General features: G+C 41.0%; 1 protein-coding gene across 7 annotated transcripts in view; it reads left to right on the forward strand.

The window, feature by feature from the left end:
• SMARCAD1 (SNF2 related chromatin remodeling ATPase with DExD box 1) overlaps positions 1-21,482 on the forward strand; it is a 78,599-nt gene that overhangs the window by 4,473 nt on the left and 52,644 nt on the right. For 5 of the 7 annotated variants that reach the window (XM_073340708.1, XM_073340713.1, XM_073340712.1 and 2 more), the window contains exons 3-5: positions 10,950-11,124; positions 15,135-15,303; positions 18,185-18,248. In XM_073340708.1, the coding sequence (XP_073196809.1) occupies positions 10,950-11,124; positions 15,135-15,303; positions 18,185-18,248 (408 nt within the window). Of the gene's footprint in view, positions 1-10,949; positions 11,125-15,134; positions 15,304-15,326; positions 17,453-18,184; positions 18,249-21,482 lie in introns of those variants that run through there. The other 2 variants (XM_073340714.1, XM_073340715.1) reach the window with 2 other exon arrangements.

The raw sequence follows: 21,482 nt of genomic DNA on the forward strand, positions 1-21,482 counted from the left end.
TTGGATCAAGTCTTCAGATTAATCAGTGAAGTCTATTGAGCTATCATAATAGTTGTTAATTAAAAAAATCAGTCAGTTTAATAATCACATCTACTTCTGAAACGGTTGTACTGTCTAATGTTAACAGTCATCTTATATTTAAAGGGAAAGATTAAAGGAAAAAGTGTGTTTTTTTTCTTTGTATGTTAGCCTGAGTCAGTATTTCCACTTGAATCAGTCTGTTTTTACTGGTTGTAGGGCTTTTGTGTCGCAATCATATAGAGAAGAGAGAAAGGACATGTATTATTGAAAACACAGAAAGTGGCATGGGATTTAAGGGCAGATGAGGTATCCAAAACTTCTTAACTTATTTTCAATTAATTAATTTTCAAGTAGACTCTGGACCCTAAACCATGTCTGTTTAAGGGAGAAATAATTTGAAAGCTACTGTGCATACACAACAGTTTCCCTCCCTCCAGGCTTCATGCTAATCTTGGATTAGCATATGGACGGTGTGTGCATGTGCAGTCGCTACACTAATGCAGGGCTTTGAAACTCAGGACAGCAATCTTGATTTGTTCTCTGTAGAATGTATAGCCAATGCCAAGTGTGGTGTATAAGAATACGTGTTCCCGGTGACCTATGTTGGTGAGTAGGCGGGCTGTTGGTTTCTCAACTAGTTGGCTCTTTCTCGCGGCATTAGGCTTCATTCATAGGTATAGAGAATGGCAATAGTTAAGCCAGTTGTTACAAAAGCATGGATCTCTCTGGACAGATGAGAGTCAAACGGGTGCAGTCTTCTGGCCAGATGCAGGTGAAATGTGGGTGTTTATGTAACCAGCTTCATTTGGGTAAGCAAGTACAGTGTTGTGTCTGAGCAGCAGCAGACCATTGTAACAATCCAAGGACTCATGCCTTTGATGGATGGAGTTGTTACAAACGAGGGAAATACTTCAAAATGCATGTCTCTTCCTACCAGCATAACTTTAGGCTCATCTGTGTTGAGCTTTAGCCAGCTGCTCTTAATCCAGATATTTTTTGCAATATATTGCAGATTTCTCAATATGCAAAGTTTGACACGGAGATTTAGTGTTAGGTGTTTGCTACTGCCACTTCAGCCTGTTCTGTCTCACTAGCATTCCCAGTAGCTTCATGTAGATGTTGAATTCAAAGGAGGGAACTGAGCCATGCAGCTGTTTTGTGCTTCTCCTGTGTTTGTATGTTCATATATTAATTATCAAATAGGGCTGTCAAGCAATTAAAGAAAGTAATTGCGTTGTTAAACAATAATAGAATACTATTTATTTTTAAATATTTTTGGATGTTTTCTCCATTTTCAAATATGTTGTTTTCAATTAAAACACCGAATACAAAGTTTACAGTGCAAACTTTGTTTGTTTTTGATTACAAGTATTTGCACTGTAAAAAAAAAAAAACAAAAAATCCCCCAAAAGAAATAGTAATTTTCAATTCCCCCATTACAAGTACTGTAGTGCAATCTCTTTATTATGAAATTTGAACTTACAAATGTAGCACTATGTACAAAAAAACCTTTTATTTTTTTAATTCAATGTAAAATTTTAGCACCTGCAAGTCCACTCGCTCCTACTTCCTACACTCAGACAAGCAAGTTTGTTTACATTTTCAGGCGATAATGCTGTCCGCTTCTTGTTTACAATGTCACCTGAAAGTGCAAACAGGTGTTAGCATGGCGTTGTACTTGGCGTCGCAAGCTATTTTCATGCCAGATGTGCCAAAGATTCATATGCCATGCTTCAGCCACCATTCCAGAGGACTTGCATCCATGCTGATGACAGGTTCTGCTCGATAACAATCTACAGCAGTGCGGACCAGCACATGTTCATTTTCAACATCTGAGTCAAGATGCCACCAGCAGAAGGTTGACTTTTCTTTTTTTGGTGGTTTGGGTTCTTTAATTTCCGTATTGGAGTGTTGCTCTTTTAAGGCTTCTGGAAGCATGCTCCACACCTCGTCCATGTCAGATTTTGGAAGGCACGTCAGATTCTTAAACCTTTGGATCTAGTGTTTGTAGTTATCTTTAGAAATCTCGCATTTGTACCTTTTGCGTTTTGTCAGATCTGCAGTGAAAGTGTTCTTAAAACAAACAACATGTGCTGGGTCATCATCCGAGACTGCTATAACTTAAAATATATGGCAGAATGTGGGTAAAACAGAGCAGGAGATGTATAATTCTCTTCCAAAGAGTTCAATCACAAATTTAATTAACCCATTTTTTAAACAAATGTCATCAGCATGGAAGCATGTCCTTTGGAATGGTAGCCGAAGGATGAAGGACATACGGATGCTCAGCATATCTGGCACCTAAATACCTTGCAATGCCTGCCACAAAAGTGCCATATGAAAGCTTGTTTTCACTTGGAGGTGACAGTGTAAATAAGCGGGCAGCATTATCTCCCATAAGTATAAACAAACTTATTTCTGTTGGTGTTGGCTGAACAAGAAATAGGATTGAGTGGAGTTGTAGGCTATAAAGTTTTACACTGTTTTGTTTTTGAATGCAGTTATATAACACACACACACAAATCTACATTTGTAAGTTGTACTTTCAGGATAAAGAGATTGCACTACAGTACTTCTATGAGGTGAATTGAAAAATACGATTTCATTTATAATTACAGTGCAAATATTTGTAATAAAAATAATAGCACTGTACATTTGGTATTCTATGTTGTAACTGAAATCAATGTTTGAAAATGTAGAAAAATATTCATTACATTTCAGTTGGTATTCTACTTTTCAGCAGTGCAATTAAAACAGCGATTAATCACAATTACTTTTTTAAAATCGTGATTAATTTTTTTTTAGTTAATCGTGTGAGTTAACTGTGATTAATCGACAGCCCTATTATCAAATACAGGACTAGTGTGACTTTAAGTAATGTTGTGGATAGCCGTTCTGCACATGGCGTAAGTTGCATTTTCACTTGCTCCCCTCTGTAGACTTTTGTATAGGGGGTATTTAAGGTATAGAAACCAACTGTGTAAAGTACAACAGATTGTGTACTCACAGATACGAGCAGACATTCAGTGTGGCAGAAGGAGTTTTGGGGGATGTATTAGTGCATAGGCATTGGCTGCAGTAATGCATGCACTGAGAGCTAGTACCCTAGATTGGTGATGTCTAGGCTTTCTAAAGTCCACTAATGGTTTAAAAATAAATTGTGTTTGTTTTTAGGGTAGGTTTTTTCCCCAGAGATTAAGATATTGCATTACATACAATATTGTATCTTATTTAAAACAATTATTTTTCAATCTTGACAGTATCCTTTGTAAGTGACCCAATTGTCTAGTTTCTTTTATGCCTGGGTTATGTCAGTTGAAAAATATTCTTTTCCACAAATGAATTGAGCAATGTGTGCCTTATTTGTGCAAGTGTATTTTAATTCCATCCCTAGTTCCCTCTTCTTTCCAGTCTTTTCCCACCACCTTGACTTGAAACGAAATTTGAAAGCTTGGCGGCGTGCACAGGATAAATAGATGTCATTATTCTGGGGCATAACGGGGAAAAAAAATATTTTCACATCCTAGGTTGAGTTTCCAGGTCTTGCACTAGAAAAGTATCTTTTTATTTGGAAAGTAAGCACACTTTAAGCTAGAAAGGAGTGATACAAATGTGGTCTCCCTGATGCTTTTCTTAAAAAGGAACTGTGCTGTAAGTCCATTATCAAAACTCATCACCACCAAGAGGCTTGTAATTTTAGTCATTAACATTTTAAAAACAATAATCCTCAAAGCTCCAAGCTTCTAAACAATCATAATGTCTTTGTCCTTGGCGATCCCCTCTTCCTAGTCCCATTTGTGTTTTCATGTTACTTTTCTAAATTTAGACTGTAAACTCTACTCCTGAGGGAATTCTGCGCCACTGTGCATGTGCAGAATTCATGTCCCCAACAGATACATAAATATATTTTTTTGCTTCCCTGCAGAAAAATGTCTTTCTGATGGGGAAGCAGAGGGAAGCCACAAGCGCGGTCACACAGCCCTCCCCAGCCGTGCAGGCGCGTCATTTTGGGCACCCAGACTAGCCAGCAGGGAAGTAAATCACGGCGTAGGGAGGTGTTGTGTTTGCTGGAGACGCTCTAGCCGCTGGCTCCTATCCTGCGCTGGGCTCAGCTGGTAATCCCGGTTGGGCTGAGGACTGGGGAGGACTTGCTCTTCCTCCTCAAGGTGTGTACGGGGCTGGGACAAAGCCACCCCCAGATACCTTCCATGGCTGCAGGATGCTGTGCCTCCCCCTGCTTCCAGCTCTCATAGCTCCTCAGCTGCAGGGGGAGGAGGGTCACTTTACAGGGAACTGCCCCCCCTATCTGCCCAGCCCCCCGCTGAGCCTCAACAACTCTCCTCCCCCTTGCATCTGGAGCCCCCTGCTGAGCCTCAACCCCCTGCACCCAGAGCCCTCTTGACTTCTGCCAGGCTGAGCCTGCCAGCCCACACCTTGTGTGTCTGGTACAGAGGGACAGGGCCCTGGGATGTGTTTGGGGTAGGCCATATCCTTGCACTGTGTCAGGGTTGGGTGCAGCCTCACCACCGAGTTCATGTGCCAGAGGGGTGGCCTGCAGGGTGATCTCCAGCCTCTGTTCAGCTGGTGTTCTGTGCTCCCCACTGCCATGCTGGAGCTGCCATCTTTACTTATTGACAAATACGATTTGCAGAATTTTATAATACTCCGTGCAAAATTTGTAATTTTTTTTGCACAGATCGCCCTCGGGAATACAGTAGGGAGCCTGTCTCTACTTTATGAAGTGTCATGCATATCTGTGGAGCTATAGAAGTAATATTTCTTGTGTTGATGCTGATACTAAACCCAATACAGATCTCAAGTTTGGAATGCTTTTCAATTTTATGCTGCCTTCGTAATTTGTTCTTTTAGTGTTGTAGGATTTTGTGTTGACAATGCATATTGACTGCGGTGTAGAAGGAAGGAAGAGGGGATTGGTTTTTGTCAGCTGAGTTTTTGCATGTATGGGCAGATGGGGTGGTGTTCACTAGGAATCAGTTGAAACTTCTTGCATTAGGACGAGGATGCGTCCTACTCCTTGACCCCTTGTGAATAGACAGCTAGCTAGAAATTCTTTTGGGGGACTTGAACTAGTCTATCATCATGTCAACCCTTGACAACAACCAGACATTTCCCTGCTCTCCTAGCATCTGCAGCTGCCTCCCTTAATGGCAGATAGGCATATAGCTGTATTGTTCTGCTAAAATCATCAGCAGTGAAAGATAAGAATATTGACATGAAGGTTGAACCTTTCTAGTCCGGCACCCTCGGGACCTGACTGGTGCCGACCAGAGAATTTGCCAAACCATGGGAGGTCAGTATTGTAGCGAGTGGGTCTCCTTTTATTTTTATATCGCCAAGGCGATTTAACAGAACAACGCTTGCAACGCTGCCTAGCCAAGGCTTACTGGCTCTCTTCATAACCAAGTGGTATTGTTGTTACACAGTTTTACTATATTGGCACAAGGAAATAAGTAGATAAAGCATAAAAAACATAAAATAAAATCATGCTGGACCGCAGATGTTGCCAGATCAGAGGGTGCTGGACTAGAGAGGTTCAGCCTGTATAAACTTCTGTCATTAAAATGAGAGTTAACCCTAATTTGAGCAACAGCAGAGATGCCAACCCTCCCCAATTTTCAGAAATCCTCCTGATTTTTTAACATGTAATTATGAAATTACTAATTCAGGCTTAAGCCTACTAATTTTGTAAGCACATGTTAATTCATATGCAATTTCGTTGTATATAAAGTAAAAAAACCCACACTGGACTATGTAGCGGGAGCCACACAGGGCAGTTGGAGTGCAATGTGCAGCCTGGGGCCAGAGAATACAACATCCCAAGCCCCCACTGACAGTTGCTGCGGCCTGTCTCCTATCAGACCCTCACTGCACAGTCTGCAGGGCAGGAGAAGGCAGCGCCGAAGGGGAGAAAGGAAAGTGAGAGAGGAGGGAGAAGAGAATGAAAATCATCCCTGGCAGGAGGTCCAGGTCTGGGACTGGTGAAGGTAATTAAAAGACCTAGGTGGCATAGGAAGGCAGCTTTCCTAGGGCCTGTCCTCCCCTTCTTCCTGTTTGAGGTGCAGGTGGGGAGCACAACAGGGGTGGCTTGGTGGCCCAGGTGTGTCCCCCTCCCTTTGGCTAACGAATGGGGAAGAAGGGGGAGCGGTCCTGGTTTTTTCAAGGGAGGGGTGAAAGAGAGAGTTCCAGGCAACCTCCCTAGCTTTTTTCATAAACCTCCCTAAAAGTCTCAGAGCAAGGTTGATATCTCTGCTGCTGTTACCAGCTGCTTGCAGATTCATGAAGCCACTGTTGTGTTTCCCATTTGGGTACCATATTGCTGTCATGCTGTCTAAAAACTTTTTTAAAATGAAAGCTTATATTTTGCAGTCAAATTTCACAGTGTAGTTGGGATTCTGCAGTCTCCTACTTGACAGCAGAAGGCTGGAAAGCACAGGTTCCTGCATGTGTGTGCGCCATTTTGAATCGACACTAACTAGACTGAATTTCCAAAGCTTTTCTGTTTAATGATACTTTTTATATCAGATGAAGCGTCATAAGATTGGCACGTAACAGTTCCTGTAGAGTGAACAGTCGCATGTAGAAAAAATTGTCACTGGAGGAAACAAGTATATCACAAAATGATAGTTTGATAGAGATCAAACTTCGGGCAGTAAATCAAAGGGCAAGTCTATCCTTCAGCACTACATTGGCGCAGCTGCACTACTGTAGTGCATCTGGTGAAGACTTGCTATGCCAACGGGAGAGCTCTCTCCCACTGGCATGATTATTCCACCTCGGTGAGAAGTGGAGGCTATGTTGGTGGGAGAGGGCCTCTTGCTGACACAGTGCCAATATGGGCGTCGCGAAACTTGTCTCTCGAGGATGGGGTGTGGGGAGAGCTTTTTCCCACCCCGAGCGATGTACGCTATATTGACTTAAGGTGTAGTGTAGACCCGCTCTAAGTTTTGCTACAAGTCTAAACGTTCCAGGGAATTTTATCAGTTTGATAAAACAAGAGTTTCTCTGCTGAAGCAGAATTCCAGAAAATAAACATGTTCTCTATTTTTACTTTTAATTTAGTGAGAAGAGTGGATTGTTGCCTCATCTTTTAGCTATGCACAAGGTCATCCTCCACAAGAGGAGCTTTCTTCCTTTTTTCATCTCAATGGACAAATGCCAGGAATGATACAAACCTTTTTTTTTTTTCCTTTTGTATTCACATATTCCAATGTTATCTTAAATCCTGAGGCCTTTCAATTACTGTTAGACCTTGGCCCATGCAAAAGTTACATTTTATTAATGGCTGATGATTTAGTTTTCCCCTAGAATATTGAAGGTCCACTTGTTCAACCCTGCCAGGATCCAAGTTCAAGTTTTTACTTGATTTTTGTAGTGACTCTGCCTTGTTGTACAAAGCCCTGTTATATGTCAGCAATACATTTTACAATTTAATGGGCAGTTTTTCCCCCTCCAGTCTTAAAATTCATACTGTTTTTTAGAAGTTTCCACAGTGTCAGTAAATTGCTTGAGGTCATATATTTAGTTTATCTGAGTTTCTGTCAAATACTGCTACAGTACCTTGCAGGTTATTTTATATTTATTTCCTGCACGGTTGCTTTCTGACAACAGACTCCTTCTGCAGCTGTCATAGTCTCCAATGCATGCTTTCTCCCGCTTCCTTCAGTCTTGCATGCCTCCAGGGTCTGTAATTTTTCTCATCTTGAAGGAAATCATACAGCTTCTGTCTGAATTTATTCTAGTTGCTTGAGCAGTTTTTTCTAGTTCTGCTCATTTGAAAAAAAAAAAAAAAAGTTTGAGAATATGTGAGTAAGACATGGGGCTTCTACCTCAGATCAGAGTTCTTGAGTGCCACATACACCTCTGCCCCAATATAACGCAGTCCTTGGGAGCCAAAAAATCTTACCGCATTACAGGTGAAACCATGTTATATCGAACTTGCTATGGAGGGCCAGGTAGGGAAGGCTGTGCCTCCTCAAACAGCCTGGCCCCACCCCCCTGACCGATTGCTCAGAACCCCCGATCCGTCCAACCCCCCCCCCCCCCCCGATCCCTGTCCCCTGACCGGGGCTGGAGCACCCACTGAGAAAAATTGGTGGGTGCAGAGCACGCACCGGCAGGTCCCTGCCCCAGCTCGCCTCCGCCTCCTCCTCTGAACGCACTGCCGCTGCTCTGTTTCTCCCCCCTTCCTCTCTCCCTCCAAGGCTTGCCGCGCCAAACAGCTGATTCGCGGCAAGCCTTGGAGGGAGAGAGGAAGGGGGGAGAAGCGGAGCAGCGGTGCGCTCGGGGGAGGAGGCAGAGCGGAGGTGATCTGGGGCGGGAAGCCATTCCTCTGCCTGGCACACACCCCCCCCCTTCCCGGTTACTTGCTGCGGCCCTCCCCATGCCGCTCCCCAGTTCACCTCCACTCTGCCTGAGCATGCCGCCACTCCGCTTCTCCCCCATCCCTCCCAGGCTTACGCAAGCTTAGGGGGGAGGAGGGAAAATGTTTTACCGCGTTATATCCAAATTTCATGTTGTATCAGGGTAGAGGTGTAATTCCTATGTATTCTCTGGAAAACCGCTTGAAACTGTATTCTCTAACCCAACTGAAAAATGAATACGTGGAAATTCCCACCTATTCCAAGTGCCCGTTTTGGTGTGTAATGTAAGGGCAGGTCTATGCTGCTATAAAATGCCCGGGGCTGGCCCCTATCAGCTGGCTTGGGTTGCTGGGCTTTAGCAGTGTGGACTATAACCTGAGTAGGATATACTGGCATGGGAGCTGCCTGAGCAATATCTACCTGACTATAGCTATCTGAAAGAGAACAAACAGCATCGTGAAATGACCTCTACGGCCATGTCTACGCTATTTTTTATGTCGGCAAAACTTAGGTCATTCAGGGGTGTGAAAAAACAGCCCATTGAGTGACATAATTTTCACTGGCATAAGTGGTAGTGTGTACAGTGCTATTTTGGTGGGAGAGCTTCTCCTGCTGACAGAGCTACCGCCGCTCATTGAGATGGTTTTATTATGTAGACAGGAGAGCTTCCTCCCATTGGCATAGAGCAGCTACATGAGCAGTCTTATGTTGGCACTGCTACATCGGTACAGCTGTGCTGCTGTTATACCAATAAAATAAAAACCAGCAGGATATTATGAAAGGGAAAAGGCAAAATGCCACATTTACTGTGAATACAGAAAGAATCATAGTAAGCAGTTATAGCTATAACATTCCATTCAATTTCGTATTTATTCATACACACACACAAGTTCTGCAAGGTTGTTATCATAGTTACCAGAGTTGCTTATGCCAAGCCACTGGCTAGGTGGCCTGGACATGAAGAGGGAGCAGGGCCTTGTCAGATGCTCATCTGACGCTCCTGGAAGTTGGTTTGCGGAATCAGACCCCAAAGTTCTCACTTCCTAGAGTCCATTTTTATCGGAATTTCTTCCTATGCCAGTCTATGGGAACTGCTTCCTCATGCTGTTGCTGAATCAGTCAGCAGATGGCACGTTCCTGACGGCTCCGTGCTGCAAGATGTTATCTTGTTCTTTGGTTCTCCCATTCTTGAGGCTGTTGGGTGGATTCCAGTCTGCCCTCTGGGGGGTCCTCTGGTTATTTCCACTTGACGCCTTCTTCGGCGGATGGACACTGGATTCTTAGGCTGACACCTCCCTCTTTGTTCAGTTATTATCCACACCAAGCATCCATCCACATACATGCTCTCTCTCTCTTCTAATCACAGTTGTTAACAAAGTGAGATGAATACAGCGAAAGGGCGGGGAGTCTCTGGGTGCTGTTTCTGTTGTTAGAGTATTGCTTTGAGTCTCTCTCTGTGTGAGTAGTTGTTGTTACAGAGAATTGCTTTGAGAACAGACTCTGTCTTAGAATGTACTAACACAATTAGCAGCTTGCAAGTTTCACACATAGAGGGAGAGAAACAGTACCAAAAACCAAGAGACCTCTTAATTAGTAATACCCTGGAATTTAAACTGTGGGGAATCAAACTAGTTTGTGATTTTAATCATAGATACAGAACTTCTTTAATGTGATCCAACACTGTAAGCTCTCGGGTGTAGACACGGCCTAAACTACAGATGTGCTTGTAGTGTAAGTGAACCCACCCTCACCAAATATACCTTAAATCTCAAACATACTATTCTGTGGTGCTCCAATCACCACTTCCATCATCCGCTCAAGTGAAGGAGTAAAAAGGACTGACTGGAGGCATGGGGAAAGCTTGGCTTGAGTGGAGATCTACTCTCTCTGACCCCATCTTGGATTTATGCCACTAAAGATTTTAGAAGGAAAGGAGATGTAGGGAGCCATTTGTTTAGCTGGAAAACAGAGCTCAGAGCTGCATTTCTCTACACATGCTCCTTTTGAAATCAAAGGGAATTTCTAACCCAAGAATTAAGGTAGTCTGGGCACTTTTGAGTAGAGTGAAAAGCCACTTGGAATAGTTACATGACGTCTGGGGTGGCCCAGAGATCTTGAGTTTGATTCGGAGTCATTGTGGAAATTTAAGTCTGCTGTATGCCTCAGCAAATCCAAGACCAAGTTGGTCAAGTAATTGGTCAGCCTAACCGTGAAGTCACAGGTGTCACAAGGTGGGTTATACACATTTGGCTTGTAACCCAGCAGTTGTTCACTTTAATAGCCATATTCATGTTTTTGAATGGCTTTTGTGTTGAAAGCTATTGGGTATTCAAACACAGGAATTTGGTCAACTAGAGAACTTAAATGAGAAGTCTGCTGATGGAAACCCATGGATTCTGGGGACTCGTGAACACATAATGTGTGATCTTTATTTGAATAGTCAATGTTTTTTAATGAAAGATCCTAACTTTTGTGGTGAGGCTTTAGTTGCAATGAAACATTTTGAATTTATATTCTTTTCCTCCATCCTCCAAATGGCTTGTACAGAAGACTCCAGTGTCCCAGAAACCCCAGAAGCAGAGAGGAAAAAGAATTTATCGTCTTTCAAGAATCTAAGAGGGATACAATTTATTGATGTGTCTTCGGATAGTGAGGATCAAGGACCACCAAAGTGTTCCAGTACAAAACAAGACAGTGTTCCCATGAGCGAGGTGATTGTAATGTAAGTCTTCACCATACCACTCTTCTGTAGTATTCATTATCTTCATTTGTGAGTTCATGAATTTTAATGTCCTACTTTCCAAAAAAAAAAAAAAGCATTTCATGTGTGCTGACTAAATGCCATGTTGGTTTTGAATGTCCCCACTGACCAGACTGTATTGAGCTTTTGTCTCAAAAAGCTTCACCTCTTTAAAGAGTTGTCTTCCTCTGAGTACTACCTAGTTCACTGGAGAAATCCCAGAATACATGAGTTTCAATCATACTTCTGGTATTTATCACATTATGGGCAATTGTCAGTGAATTCAAGCACCACCAAGAGGATTTCTCAAAATTCAGTTTTAAAAGGTTAGCTGAAGTGTTTACCTATTGGCTTTTGCTTTAGCTTGCTTGCTTTCATCCCGGTTTTATAGACAGATTAGTTCTCATGTCTTGCCAAAATTGTCGAATGACCAGAGGCCTCAAGTTAATGGAAATTACTCCTTTACTATAGCTTTCAGAAGTCTTCAGAATTGCGTAATGCTTTTCAGTTCCTCTGCCCCTGAGGAAGCATTGTTGATAGATGGTCAGGTGATCCTTCAGGGCATAATATATAATAAACTTTATATAGTGAAGAGAGTTCAGCACAAAAATAGTTATGCATACATGGCTCGACTTTCAGAATTGTTGAATGTATGACGGGTTTTATTTTAGAGACAAGGTGGGTGAAGTGATATCTTTAATTGGACCAGCTTCTGTTGGTGAGAGAGACAAGCTCTTGAGCCACACAGAGCTCTTCTTCAGGTCTGGGAAAGGTACTCTGGGGATTCCTGTACTGATTTAACTGAACTGGTAGAAAAATCTATTTAGTTAAATTAGTGCAATCCCGCAGTTTGGCTAGAGTTGTGTAAGTAACTGACTTTTCATTTTACTGTATGCAATGTAGTTGTAGCGATGTTGGTCTCAGGATATTAGAGAGTCAAGGTGGGTGAGTTAAACATCTTTAATTGGACCAACTTCTGTTGGTGAGAGACAAGCTTTCCAGCCACACAGCTCTTCTTCAGGTCTGGGAAACGTACTCTGAAGGTTATAGCTAATGGCAGTAGGGAACTGATTGTTTAGCGTAAGTAGTTAGCACATACTCTCTGCAGTCAGAGGTTTGAATGGTCCCTTAGAATATGTGCTAACTACTGAAGAGCTGACCTAAAGAGCTCTGTGTCCCTTGAAAGCTTGTCTCTCTCACTAATAGAAGTTGGTCCAATTAAAGATATTACCTCACTTAACTTGTTTCTCTAATATCTTGGGACTGATATGGCTACAACTACATTGCATGGGTCCTACTGCAGTCAGTGGAAACTGCTAGGTTTTCAGTGCTGTTGAAAAGTAGGTCAAGAATATTTTAAAAAACAAATGGTGAACAGAATGGTGCCTGTTTTCTTCCTCTTCTGTTGCTGCCTTTTCCATTTGCAATGAAACTGGGTATTCTGTTACATCATCTCAAAACACTCTCTCAAGGAGAGGTTACATATGGTGGTTACCCCCTACGTTCCTTTCTCCTGCATGTCTTCCTTCTGTGTTCTTCACGCCTCTGCATTTGAGTGAGGCTACATAGATCTTTTCCAAGCTTCCATCGTGCCAGCATGGGGACCACTGAGAGCACAGGAGAGAAGCTCTCTCTTTGTTCCAGTGTCTGGTGCCATATTGGCCCCTGCTAGTTACAATTGTGGCGAAAGTCCTGCTCAGCCCCTGAATTCCTGCGTTGGGAGCATGCTCAGTTGCGCTGTGGGATAGCATATGTAGTCATGTTGATATGTGGGAACTACTTGAGGTTGGAGCATGCTCTTGCAAACAGTCTTCAGAGAATTTAGCTGTCAAATGCTAAGTCTTAACTGAGCAAACTGCAATTTTTTTCCAGAGGGATCTTACTTGCCAAAATTGGGGGAATGTTTACAGGGATGGTAATTCTGACACCTGAGCAATCCCCCCCTCAACCACCCTTGCCAAATTTCAAATCCCTGCTCCAATGTATGTTGCTGTTAATTTTTTTTTAACGTGGGTAAAATGTATTTTTTCCTTAATCTTGTTCTCTGAGACAGCTAAATTGTTTTAGCTCAAACTTTTATAACATTGTCAGTTTGAAGCAGACACCTAGCATGGAAAATTTTAGCCTTCACCATTAGTTTTTGTGAGGTTATAAACCACTGAAAATAAAATCTTTCTAATGGAAAGTGTCAGGCAACCTTAACTGTAGGTGTCACTATCTGAGTTGCCTAGAATATATTAAAAAATCCAGTTCATGGGTCAGAACTAAACTTGCCATGTTGTGATTAAGTATGCATTTCTTTATGCTCAATCATATGGGCAATGTAAGATTTATGATGTCCTTAACTATTTATTACCTTCTTGTCAAGTACTTGGCATTTTATACATGATACGATTGGTAAGCACCTTATTTAGCAAATGCAACCTTTCAAATGATTTTTGTTGTTTTTTTCTTTGGACTTAGTACAAATATTCTTTTCTTGTGGGTACTGAAGCAAAAAGGATTTAAAATATATTAATAGAACTATCATTTGCACCATCACTGTATTTAAATATTACAAGAGATACTCATCCTCCTGCTTAAGGGCATAAACTGATTCCTAGCTGAAGTTAGAAAGGAATTTTTTGCTTTGTTACAGCTTTGTGCTGTTGGCCAGGTGTGTTTTAGGCTTGCTTAGTTTTCTAAGCACTAGTTGTATGCAAGAACAGGGTAGTATCTGATGAAAAATGAAAATATTTTCTCAAACTTTTGCACACATCTTTTACAGATGATATTTTATTACACTTTCTCAGCATGATGGTTATTCACATATTGAAGTCTAATGGAAAAGTATATAGCCGGAGTCAGTTGGAAACAGCAACAGTTTGAGTTTTTACTCTCTTCTGCCCCACCTCTCTGCAGACACTTACCTAAATTAAGTTGCTGTGATGCTATTCTCTGTATAAGTATGTCATTTTTAACTGTCAGGCAAACTTTAGTGCAGCGAAACAGAAACTAGGCATCTAGCTACATAAGCTAAATACAAACTAGCTAAATAAGACAGTCAAGTATGGAATTTCCATTTAGGTCCTGCCTGTGCTACAAAACTAAGCATAAACTGAAACGTGGTTCCATTTTGTAGGGTTGCCAGTTGTGCATAAGCCTGATAGATTTGGATATATCCAAGGCTTTGGTATATCTCAGGGACATAGTTAAAACCAAAATTAGGTTCTGTCTACACTGCAAGATGGAGCCACATTTTAATATATTTAAAGTATTGCAAGTAGGTCTTTTCACGTGGTTCATTTTGTAATTTAGATCACATCTTGGATGTGGATTTGATCCTTCCTTGAGAGTGTGGACAGGGCCTTTACAAACTCGGTCGTCTTATCTCTGGGAAAAATTTATGTTGGACCTTTTTAGCCTGAATTTGAGTTTAGATAATGCCTTCATTCTTTCATAAATGGAAATAGATTAACTCTGATGGTACTGACAAGACACAGATAGTGACGTTACCGATTGATGTAAATCATTCTGTTGGCTGGCTATGCGACACAATAGGTAACAGCCCTACCCCACATCAGAAATGGGTTCACTGGTATTGTTAGGCTAATGTACTGAAGACTTCTGTGAATTGTTGATGCTTCATTTTGTTTTGAACAATAGATGATAACTAAGATACAACCAGATCCACTGCTCTGCTGGATATTAGCTTGCAAGACTCAAAGGTATCTTGCAAAAAAATTGGGGTTGTGCTGTTTTTTTGCTTTATGGTGAATGAAGGCCTTTTTTCAAGGTAACTGTTTCCTGTTGTTAAACTGTGCTGTCAGTGATGTGTGGTTTCAGTTCTATTAAATTGTTTCTAGTTTCTTTCAAAGAATGGTAATACATGAACCGCTACTTTATATGAAGATAAGCTTATGTAGTGTTACATTTTTACTGAAAAATTATGGGGATGCTAAAACAGAATTCCTAAGTAGAAATAAGTCTTATTTCTTTTCCTTATATGGTAGCTCTGAACAGTCTGATGATGAAGAGGCTGAAGATGTACCACCTACATTTACATATATAAATGATGCAGACCAGTCACCAGACATGGATGAGGTGGAAGACATCAGAGACGCTAAACTCCAAACACTGAAGGAACTCTTTCCACAAAGAAGTGACCAAGAATTATTACAAGTAATACTGTTTGGTTTTGCAGCCTATTTCCAAGGCAATATGTGTTTTTTAGTGCCTTCCATGTGAATGGAGGAAGAACTTCTTAATTCTTATTTACAAAAGCGTATTTCCATTTGATAAGATTTTAAAATTTAATTACCACACTCCGAAAAAGTCCCCCTTTAGAGCTTTTACATTCTTATTTAAATATATTAAGAACATGTTCGTGCAAACGAGACTAAACTGTTTGCTAAATAACTTACAGAAAGAAACACCTGTTTAACAGAGGTTAGCCCTTTCCCCTCTCAGTAAAAATGATCTTCAGCCCCATTTAGACAGGCAGAGTAAGGCAACCGATGTTTGCTGATCATCAGCCACTATATAGTTTTGGGTTTTTTTAATTTTTTTTTTCTAGTATAGTCAAAGGCATGGACTTCAGTCCCACACGTTATCGTAGATCTTTTTTTTTTTTTTTTCATAGTCCTAGTCCTTAGTTTTCCGCAATGAAAATGAAACCTAGACTACTGCTTTGGGACTTCATGAAGGAGAATTTCCATACAGCTTCAATTCATTTTGACTTAGAGCTACATCTCTGATATTTCTCATTAGTCTCAGGTGGCCTGCCTAATGCCTATTGGCTGCTGTTGTCACAGTATGGATGCTTGCATTTAAGCCCATCTATACTATGTAATGGTTGACAGCTCTACCCTCCTTTAGCTGAAATTTATTCTGTGCCACTTTCCTCAGATTAAGACCTCAGTCACACCTGTTCAATTTAAATGGTGCTACACAGACATGTATCTATGGCACTTCTATATGGCCCCCATTGCCATAGTATGTGAGCACTTCTCCATCTTTACTGTATTTATCCTCATTGTACCCCTGTGAGATAGGGAAATATTCTCCCCACTTTACAAGTGAACTAAATGACTTTCTCAGGGTCACACAAGTAGACTGTGGTGGATCAGGGTATCAAACCTGTGTATTTCTTGTTCCAGATTAACATGCTAACCACTGGGCTATGCTTCCTTTCTGAGAACTTAAATAAGTAGTGAAGGCTTAATTTGAAAATGTCATAGGTGTCACCGATGTGTAGATAGGAAAGAACCCATCTTGACTTTCAGATGTCAAAGTGAGTGTTCAGAGCTGGTTTTTGGACAGGGGGAGAGGTGAAAGTTTTTTGAATGGCCTCTGCACATTACCAGTGTTAGCGAGATGCCAACCAGTGTAGTAGAAGCAGTGCCTGTTGGAGTACCCACAAGCCCCACCCCATAGTTCTAAATGTTTGCGGCAGTGTTATAAAGGGGGTAAGGGGCTTCAATCATCTTAGTTCTTTCCAAATGTGCTAGTGTATGAACCTGGAACTTCTGGCTGCTCTTACTCAAACTTAGCTCTAAAACAAAAATGAACTTTAATGCCTGTATATGGTTGCATTTTATTGTTTTAGTGTAGTTTCAGGGAATAAATCTCTGCTAGCTTAGTTTTTAAAGCCTTGGCATTTTTAAGTCAGCCAAATTGAGTCTCTCCTTTCACCATAGCCTTCCTGGGTCCTTCCTGAAACCTATCTTGGTCCCCACTGCCTAGTATCTTTCCAAGTGGATTGGTGTTGTATTGAGGTATGTGGGTGCTCCAACTGGCACTGTTTCTTGAGAGTGCCACTCTGCTCAGCTGTCGGTGCACGTTCTCAATAATGTGACTGTGTAGAGGATCATTGTGAAGGGCGCTGATTAGTAGTAAGAAATCTTCTTTTTTACTTGTATACTGAGTAAATTTGGGTTGGAAAATACAAAGTGCCATTTTTAGTGTCACTTTGCAGGGAAGAATTGCACTTCACGGTGTAGTAAGGGTCAGAAAAATGAGTAAATATTACTTAATTACCCAGTAGATCGGCTACCTGATTTGTGTTCAATCATATCTGCTGACTTAAGTGACAGTTTTTTAGCTATTAACTGGAACGCCTGTTAGCTGAATTGACTGCATTGTCATGAGAGAGTAAGAGTGCTTCTGTTTTGGTTCCCTATCAACAGAATTTTCTAAATTCTAATGGCAGGGCTAATTTTTGCCTTTGTTTGCACCTGTGCAACATTCTTCTGGACATTGTAAACAATAGTCCTTTTGTCACCCCGTACAGCCCGTCCTACCAAGCCCTCAGGAAATGAATGATTCTAGGGTGAGTGGTGCTTGCTTAAGATAGCTATCCTATTGTAGTCAACCTGAGGCATTGTGTAATGATTAAAATTGGGGGTGAGAACATGGACTCCTGCGTTGTGTTTCCATCTATGTCACTGACTCGTTCTATGACCTTTGTCAAATTATTTCACTTATGAAATTAATGCAACACTTTAGAGGTGTTGAAGTTCACAAGTTTATAAAAATACTGAGAGCCTGAAATGCAAGATGTTATGTAACGGGAGGGAGAAGGGTCTGTTCCTAGATTTGGGAATAAGAATTCATATAAACTCGGAGAGCAGCACAAGATACCCTATTTATGCACATGATCCAGGAAGTCAACTGATATGAAAGACTTAGCACGAAGTAATAAAACTGCTAAATAGAGAATGTTTATATTTACAACTCGATGGAATTTTAAGCTTCCAACGTTGTAATTTTAACTAAGGTAAGTTTTTGAAGAAATTAAAAGTGAACACTGATGTCTTGAGAATATTCAAGAAGTGCAATAAGTGAAAATTGCCTGCCTGAAAAGCAGTATTTCAGTCCATATTTTTGCAGTCCTTCCAAGGCAATAACTGGCACCTCTAATTGGCTTGGCTAATGACTGCATGTTACTGTGGTTAGATTTTACTATAAATGTTGTAAAACGGTGAAATAATAGTTTCAACCATTACTTAGCACCTTTTTTCTGTTCAATTTGTCACTGATCACTTAATTTTTCTCTTGTTAGTTGATAGAATCAACAAGCACAATGGATGAAGCAATAGCTGCTGGCTTGAAGTTCAATGATGAAGGTATGCAGTAACCTTTACCACTGGTACGTTATACCAACTGTGCATTATTCAGGAAGATTTTTCACATTGCAGCAAACTTGAGGGGAGGATATTTAAATTGAAGTCCAACAAGACATGTATGCAAAGAGGAAAAATATTCACACCGTTTAGTTTTTCCCTTCACTTAAACTGTTCTAGATTCTTTCCATGCTCTCACAATAAAAGGAGAGTTTGGTGGTTTCTGTAGGTCAAGGTTGCTTTAATTTATGAACCCAAAATTATATACATTATTGCTGGCTTCTCTGTAGAACAGGAGTTGCAGATTGAGTAATTATGGGGAAGTGATCTTTTTTTAATGTCATATGTAAGGAAACTGCAATGGGGTACCAGAGCTTTTTACCTCTCGATCCTGTTCAAATCCAGCGCAGATCAATATTGACACTCATTTTATCTGGTTTAGTGGCCCATGTGAAGTTGGCCACTAAAATCCAGTTGGCTGGATTCTAATTCTGAATAAACAAATGCCTACGTATTGATTGGTACTTTTTAGAGTATTATATTCATGGTTTGTTGTGAATTAAGTCTTAAAGTTTTCCTCAAAGGACCTGTTGAGTGTTAGCTCAGTAGTTTTTGCCATTAACAATGAATGCAGGGAAGCAGCATAAACCTCTCTAGATTCAGATAAACTTTTATTAGCAGTAGCATGAAGAAGTTATTTCCTTCAGGGCTTTTTCATGAGTAAATTCAACCAGTAAGGTTGTTTGCTTAGGATGAGTGTTTGAAATATTAAGTCAGAATTGTTAGCCATCTTGCGTATCTCCATACATTTGTGGAAGCTCTAACAAACTCTGTCTTTAGGCCCGAGAGTTTTTTTTTTTTTCTTAATGTTGCCTTATGGGGTATTTGAGATGCCTAGTAACGTGATGGAAAATCCCAGTGTGTGAAATGGTACAGAGCAGAAAACATGTGACACTCTTACTTCTTGGCTTTCTTCGTGTCCTCCCTATAAATCCAGAGTCAAACCTTTTTCCCCAGGATTAAATTGTATTAGTTTTATTGGTGGTTGGTGGCCTATGCAAAAACCTGAATTGTGTGAGATCGAGGTAATAGAATACAATAATGTCAAGATCAAATAATACAAGAGATGAAATAACAGGTTTTGGTTATGCAGTTTCCATCTAGCTGCAGGACCTATACCCAGTGTCCTTAATGAATTGGAGACAGAGCCGTCCCTAGTGGAGTGCGGGGCCTGGGGCGGAAGTGATGTCACTTCCTGGACTGACTGCGCCAGGGGCAGGTAGGGAGGCTGGGGGAGGCGGTGCCTCCCCAAACAGCCCAAAGTGGTCCCATGCATGCTTTCCCCCGGGCCCTGCACCACTGGGCTCCAGGGGGCTGAGGCCACGCCACCCGCCTTCCCAGGTCTGGGGAGACTGCAGAAGCGCTCCCGTGCTCTCTCCATCCCGGTGTGCTCTCCCTTGGGTGGAAGGGGAAGGCTGGTAGTAGCCTCCCCAGCCAGTGGTTCGCCTGCTGCCCATGCAGCGCCAGCCAATTGCACTGCCATGCGGGGCCTCCTAAAATGGGCGGGGGGGGGGGAGACCCGGAACAGTCGCCCTGATTCCCCATCCCCTTGGGATGGCTCTGACTGGAGGTGTGAAAGTGAGAAGTTATCTGTAATAAGATCACTTTCAGTTTAATTGTCTGGAAATTGCTTTAAATGATCAAGATGTCTTTCAGGTTAAAGATTTAATGTTGGTGTTGTGTGACATTAGCAGAGCAACAGCTCAGTGTCCCTATGCCCTAAGAGAAACTAGTTTTTTCATCTCTCCCATGCACTGTGCTTGCTTACATTAGGAAGTAATTTATGTGCAATGATCCTCTATGCATCTTGAGACTTTGATCTATTGATAGTATAGCTATGACAGATGCTTAGTACTATCAAATGGTTTTAATACTTTCTATGTTGTGTTGTGTATGTTTGAGTGCACAGCGAATTTATACTTTCTGATCTCCAAAAAGCATTTGAAATTACCATTATATGTATGATATGCTGAGGATGAGAATTGTGATGCGAGTAATTGAAAGATAAAACTTAGCGATGAAATGCTTAGCTAGACCTGTTTCAAGAAATAAGTCAAGTCCCACCTGGAAGAAAATTAATCCTAAATTAAGTGGGTATTATTATTATTTCCAAATTTATTTTAAGTTAAAATAATTTTATATAAGTCAGCATCGCATTTTTAAAATGTTCGTTCCAAAATATTTGCTATGAGCTCATGCCAAGTTTGATTTCTACTATATGGGCTTTACCTTATAGCCATACTTTTTCATACAAAAATGCAATTTCATGTCCTTGCCTACAAGCCCACAGAAACAGGTGTTCTAGGAAATAAAATTATGACAAAAATGACATCTGCTACTCTTATTTAAATGATTTAGGCAGGAGTTAGCATGTCTGAATGCAATGGCATAAATCATCCGACTTTGGGCCTGTTTTTAGAAGAAGAGACATCACTGAACACCTGCTTTCCTGCCTCAACACGTAATTTTTTTTTCTTTTTGTGAAAGTTTACAGCTGATTGGGTGAGAGAGAATAGGCAAAATTCTTAATTACCTGGGTTATTCAGATTCTCTCTGGCTAATGACAGAACTCATGTTTATAGCCAGAAATTGAGTCATAGCCAGTTTCTTCATTTAAACAATTTGTAAGTAGTAGGAACAGTTTAAATTGTTTAATATTAAAATTAAATATTGAAATATTAAAAACATAAGTTCTCAAATTTTATGGAAAAGGTATAGTTAGATTATTTGAGTGCTTTGTTCAACCCTGAAAAACAGCGTGGAAACGAAGTATGAAATTGAATCAGTGGTTTATAGAATTCAGTTCACTTTTCTTTTTTGTGTGTTACTGAATGCTGGTAATATTGGTGTTTATTGACTGAACTCCTTGTATTTTTGAGTGCTTGTTCACATCTGTATATCACTGTAGGTCTGTGTGTGACCAATGCAGTCGTCACTAGTACTTGTCAGGGCAGCACATGTGCCCCAGTGCATCCCCATGCATGCAACCAAAGGTGTAGAGGGTTGAGCTGCTCCAACCCACTTTCAGTTCCTCTTGCCTCTCTTTCCCCTCCCCACTGGGAATTGGAGCTCCAGCTTATGGTTCCTTTTTAGGGTTTAGCACTAAATTCTTGTGTAAATAGCTCTTAGTTAGGTTTAGTGTGAATAACAATAGTTTTTCTTTGTCCTTTTTGTTTG

The sequence above is a fragment of the Lepidochelys kempii genome, chromosome 4 (assembly GCF_965140265.1).
Source record: "Lepidochelys kempii isolate rLepKem1 chromosome 4, rLepKem1.hap2, whole genome shotgun sequence".
NCBI classification, from domain to species: Eukaryota; Metazoa; Chordata; order Testudines; family Cheloniidae; genus Lepidochelys; species Lepidochelys kempii.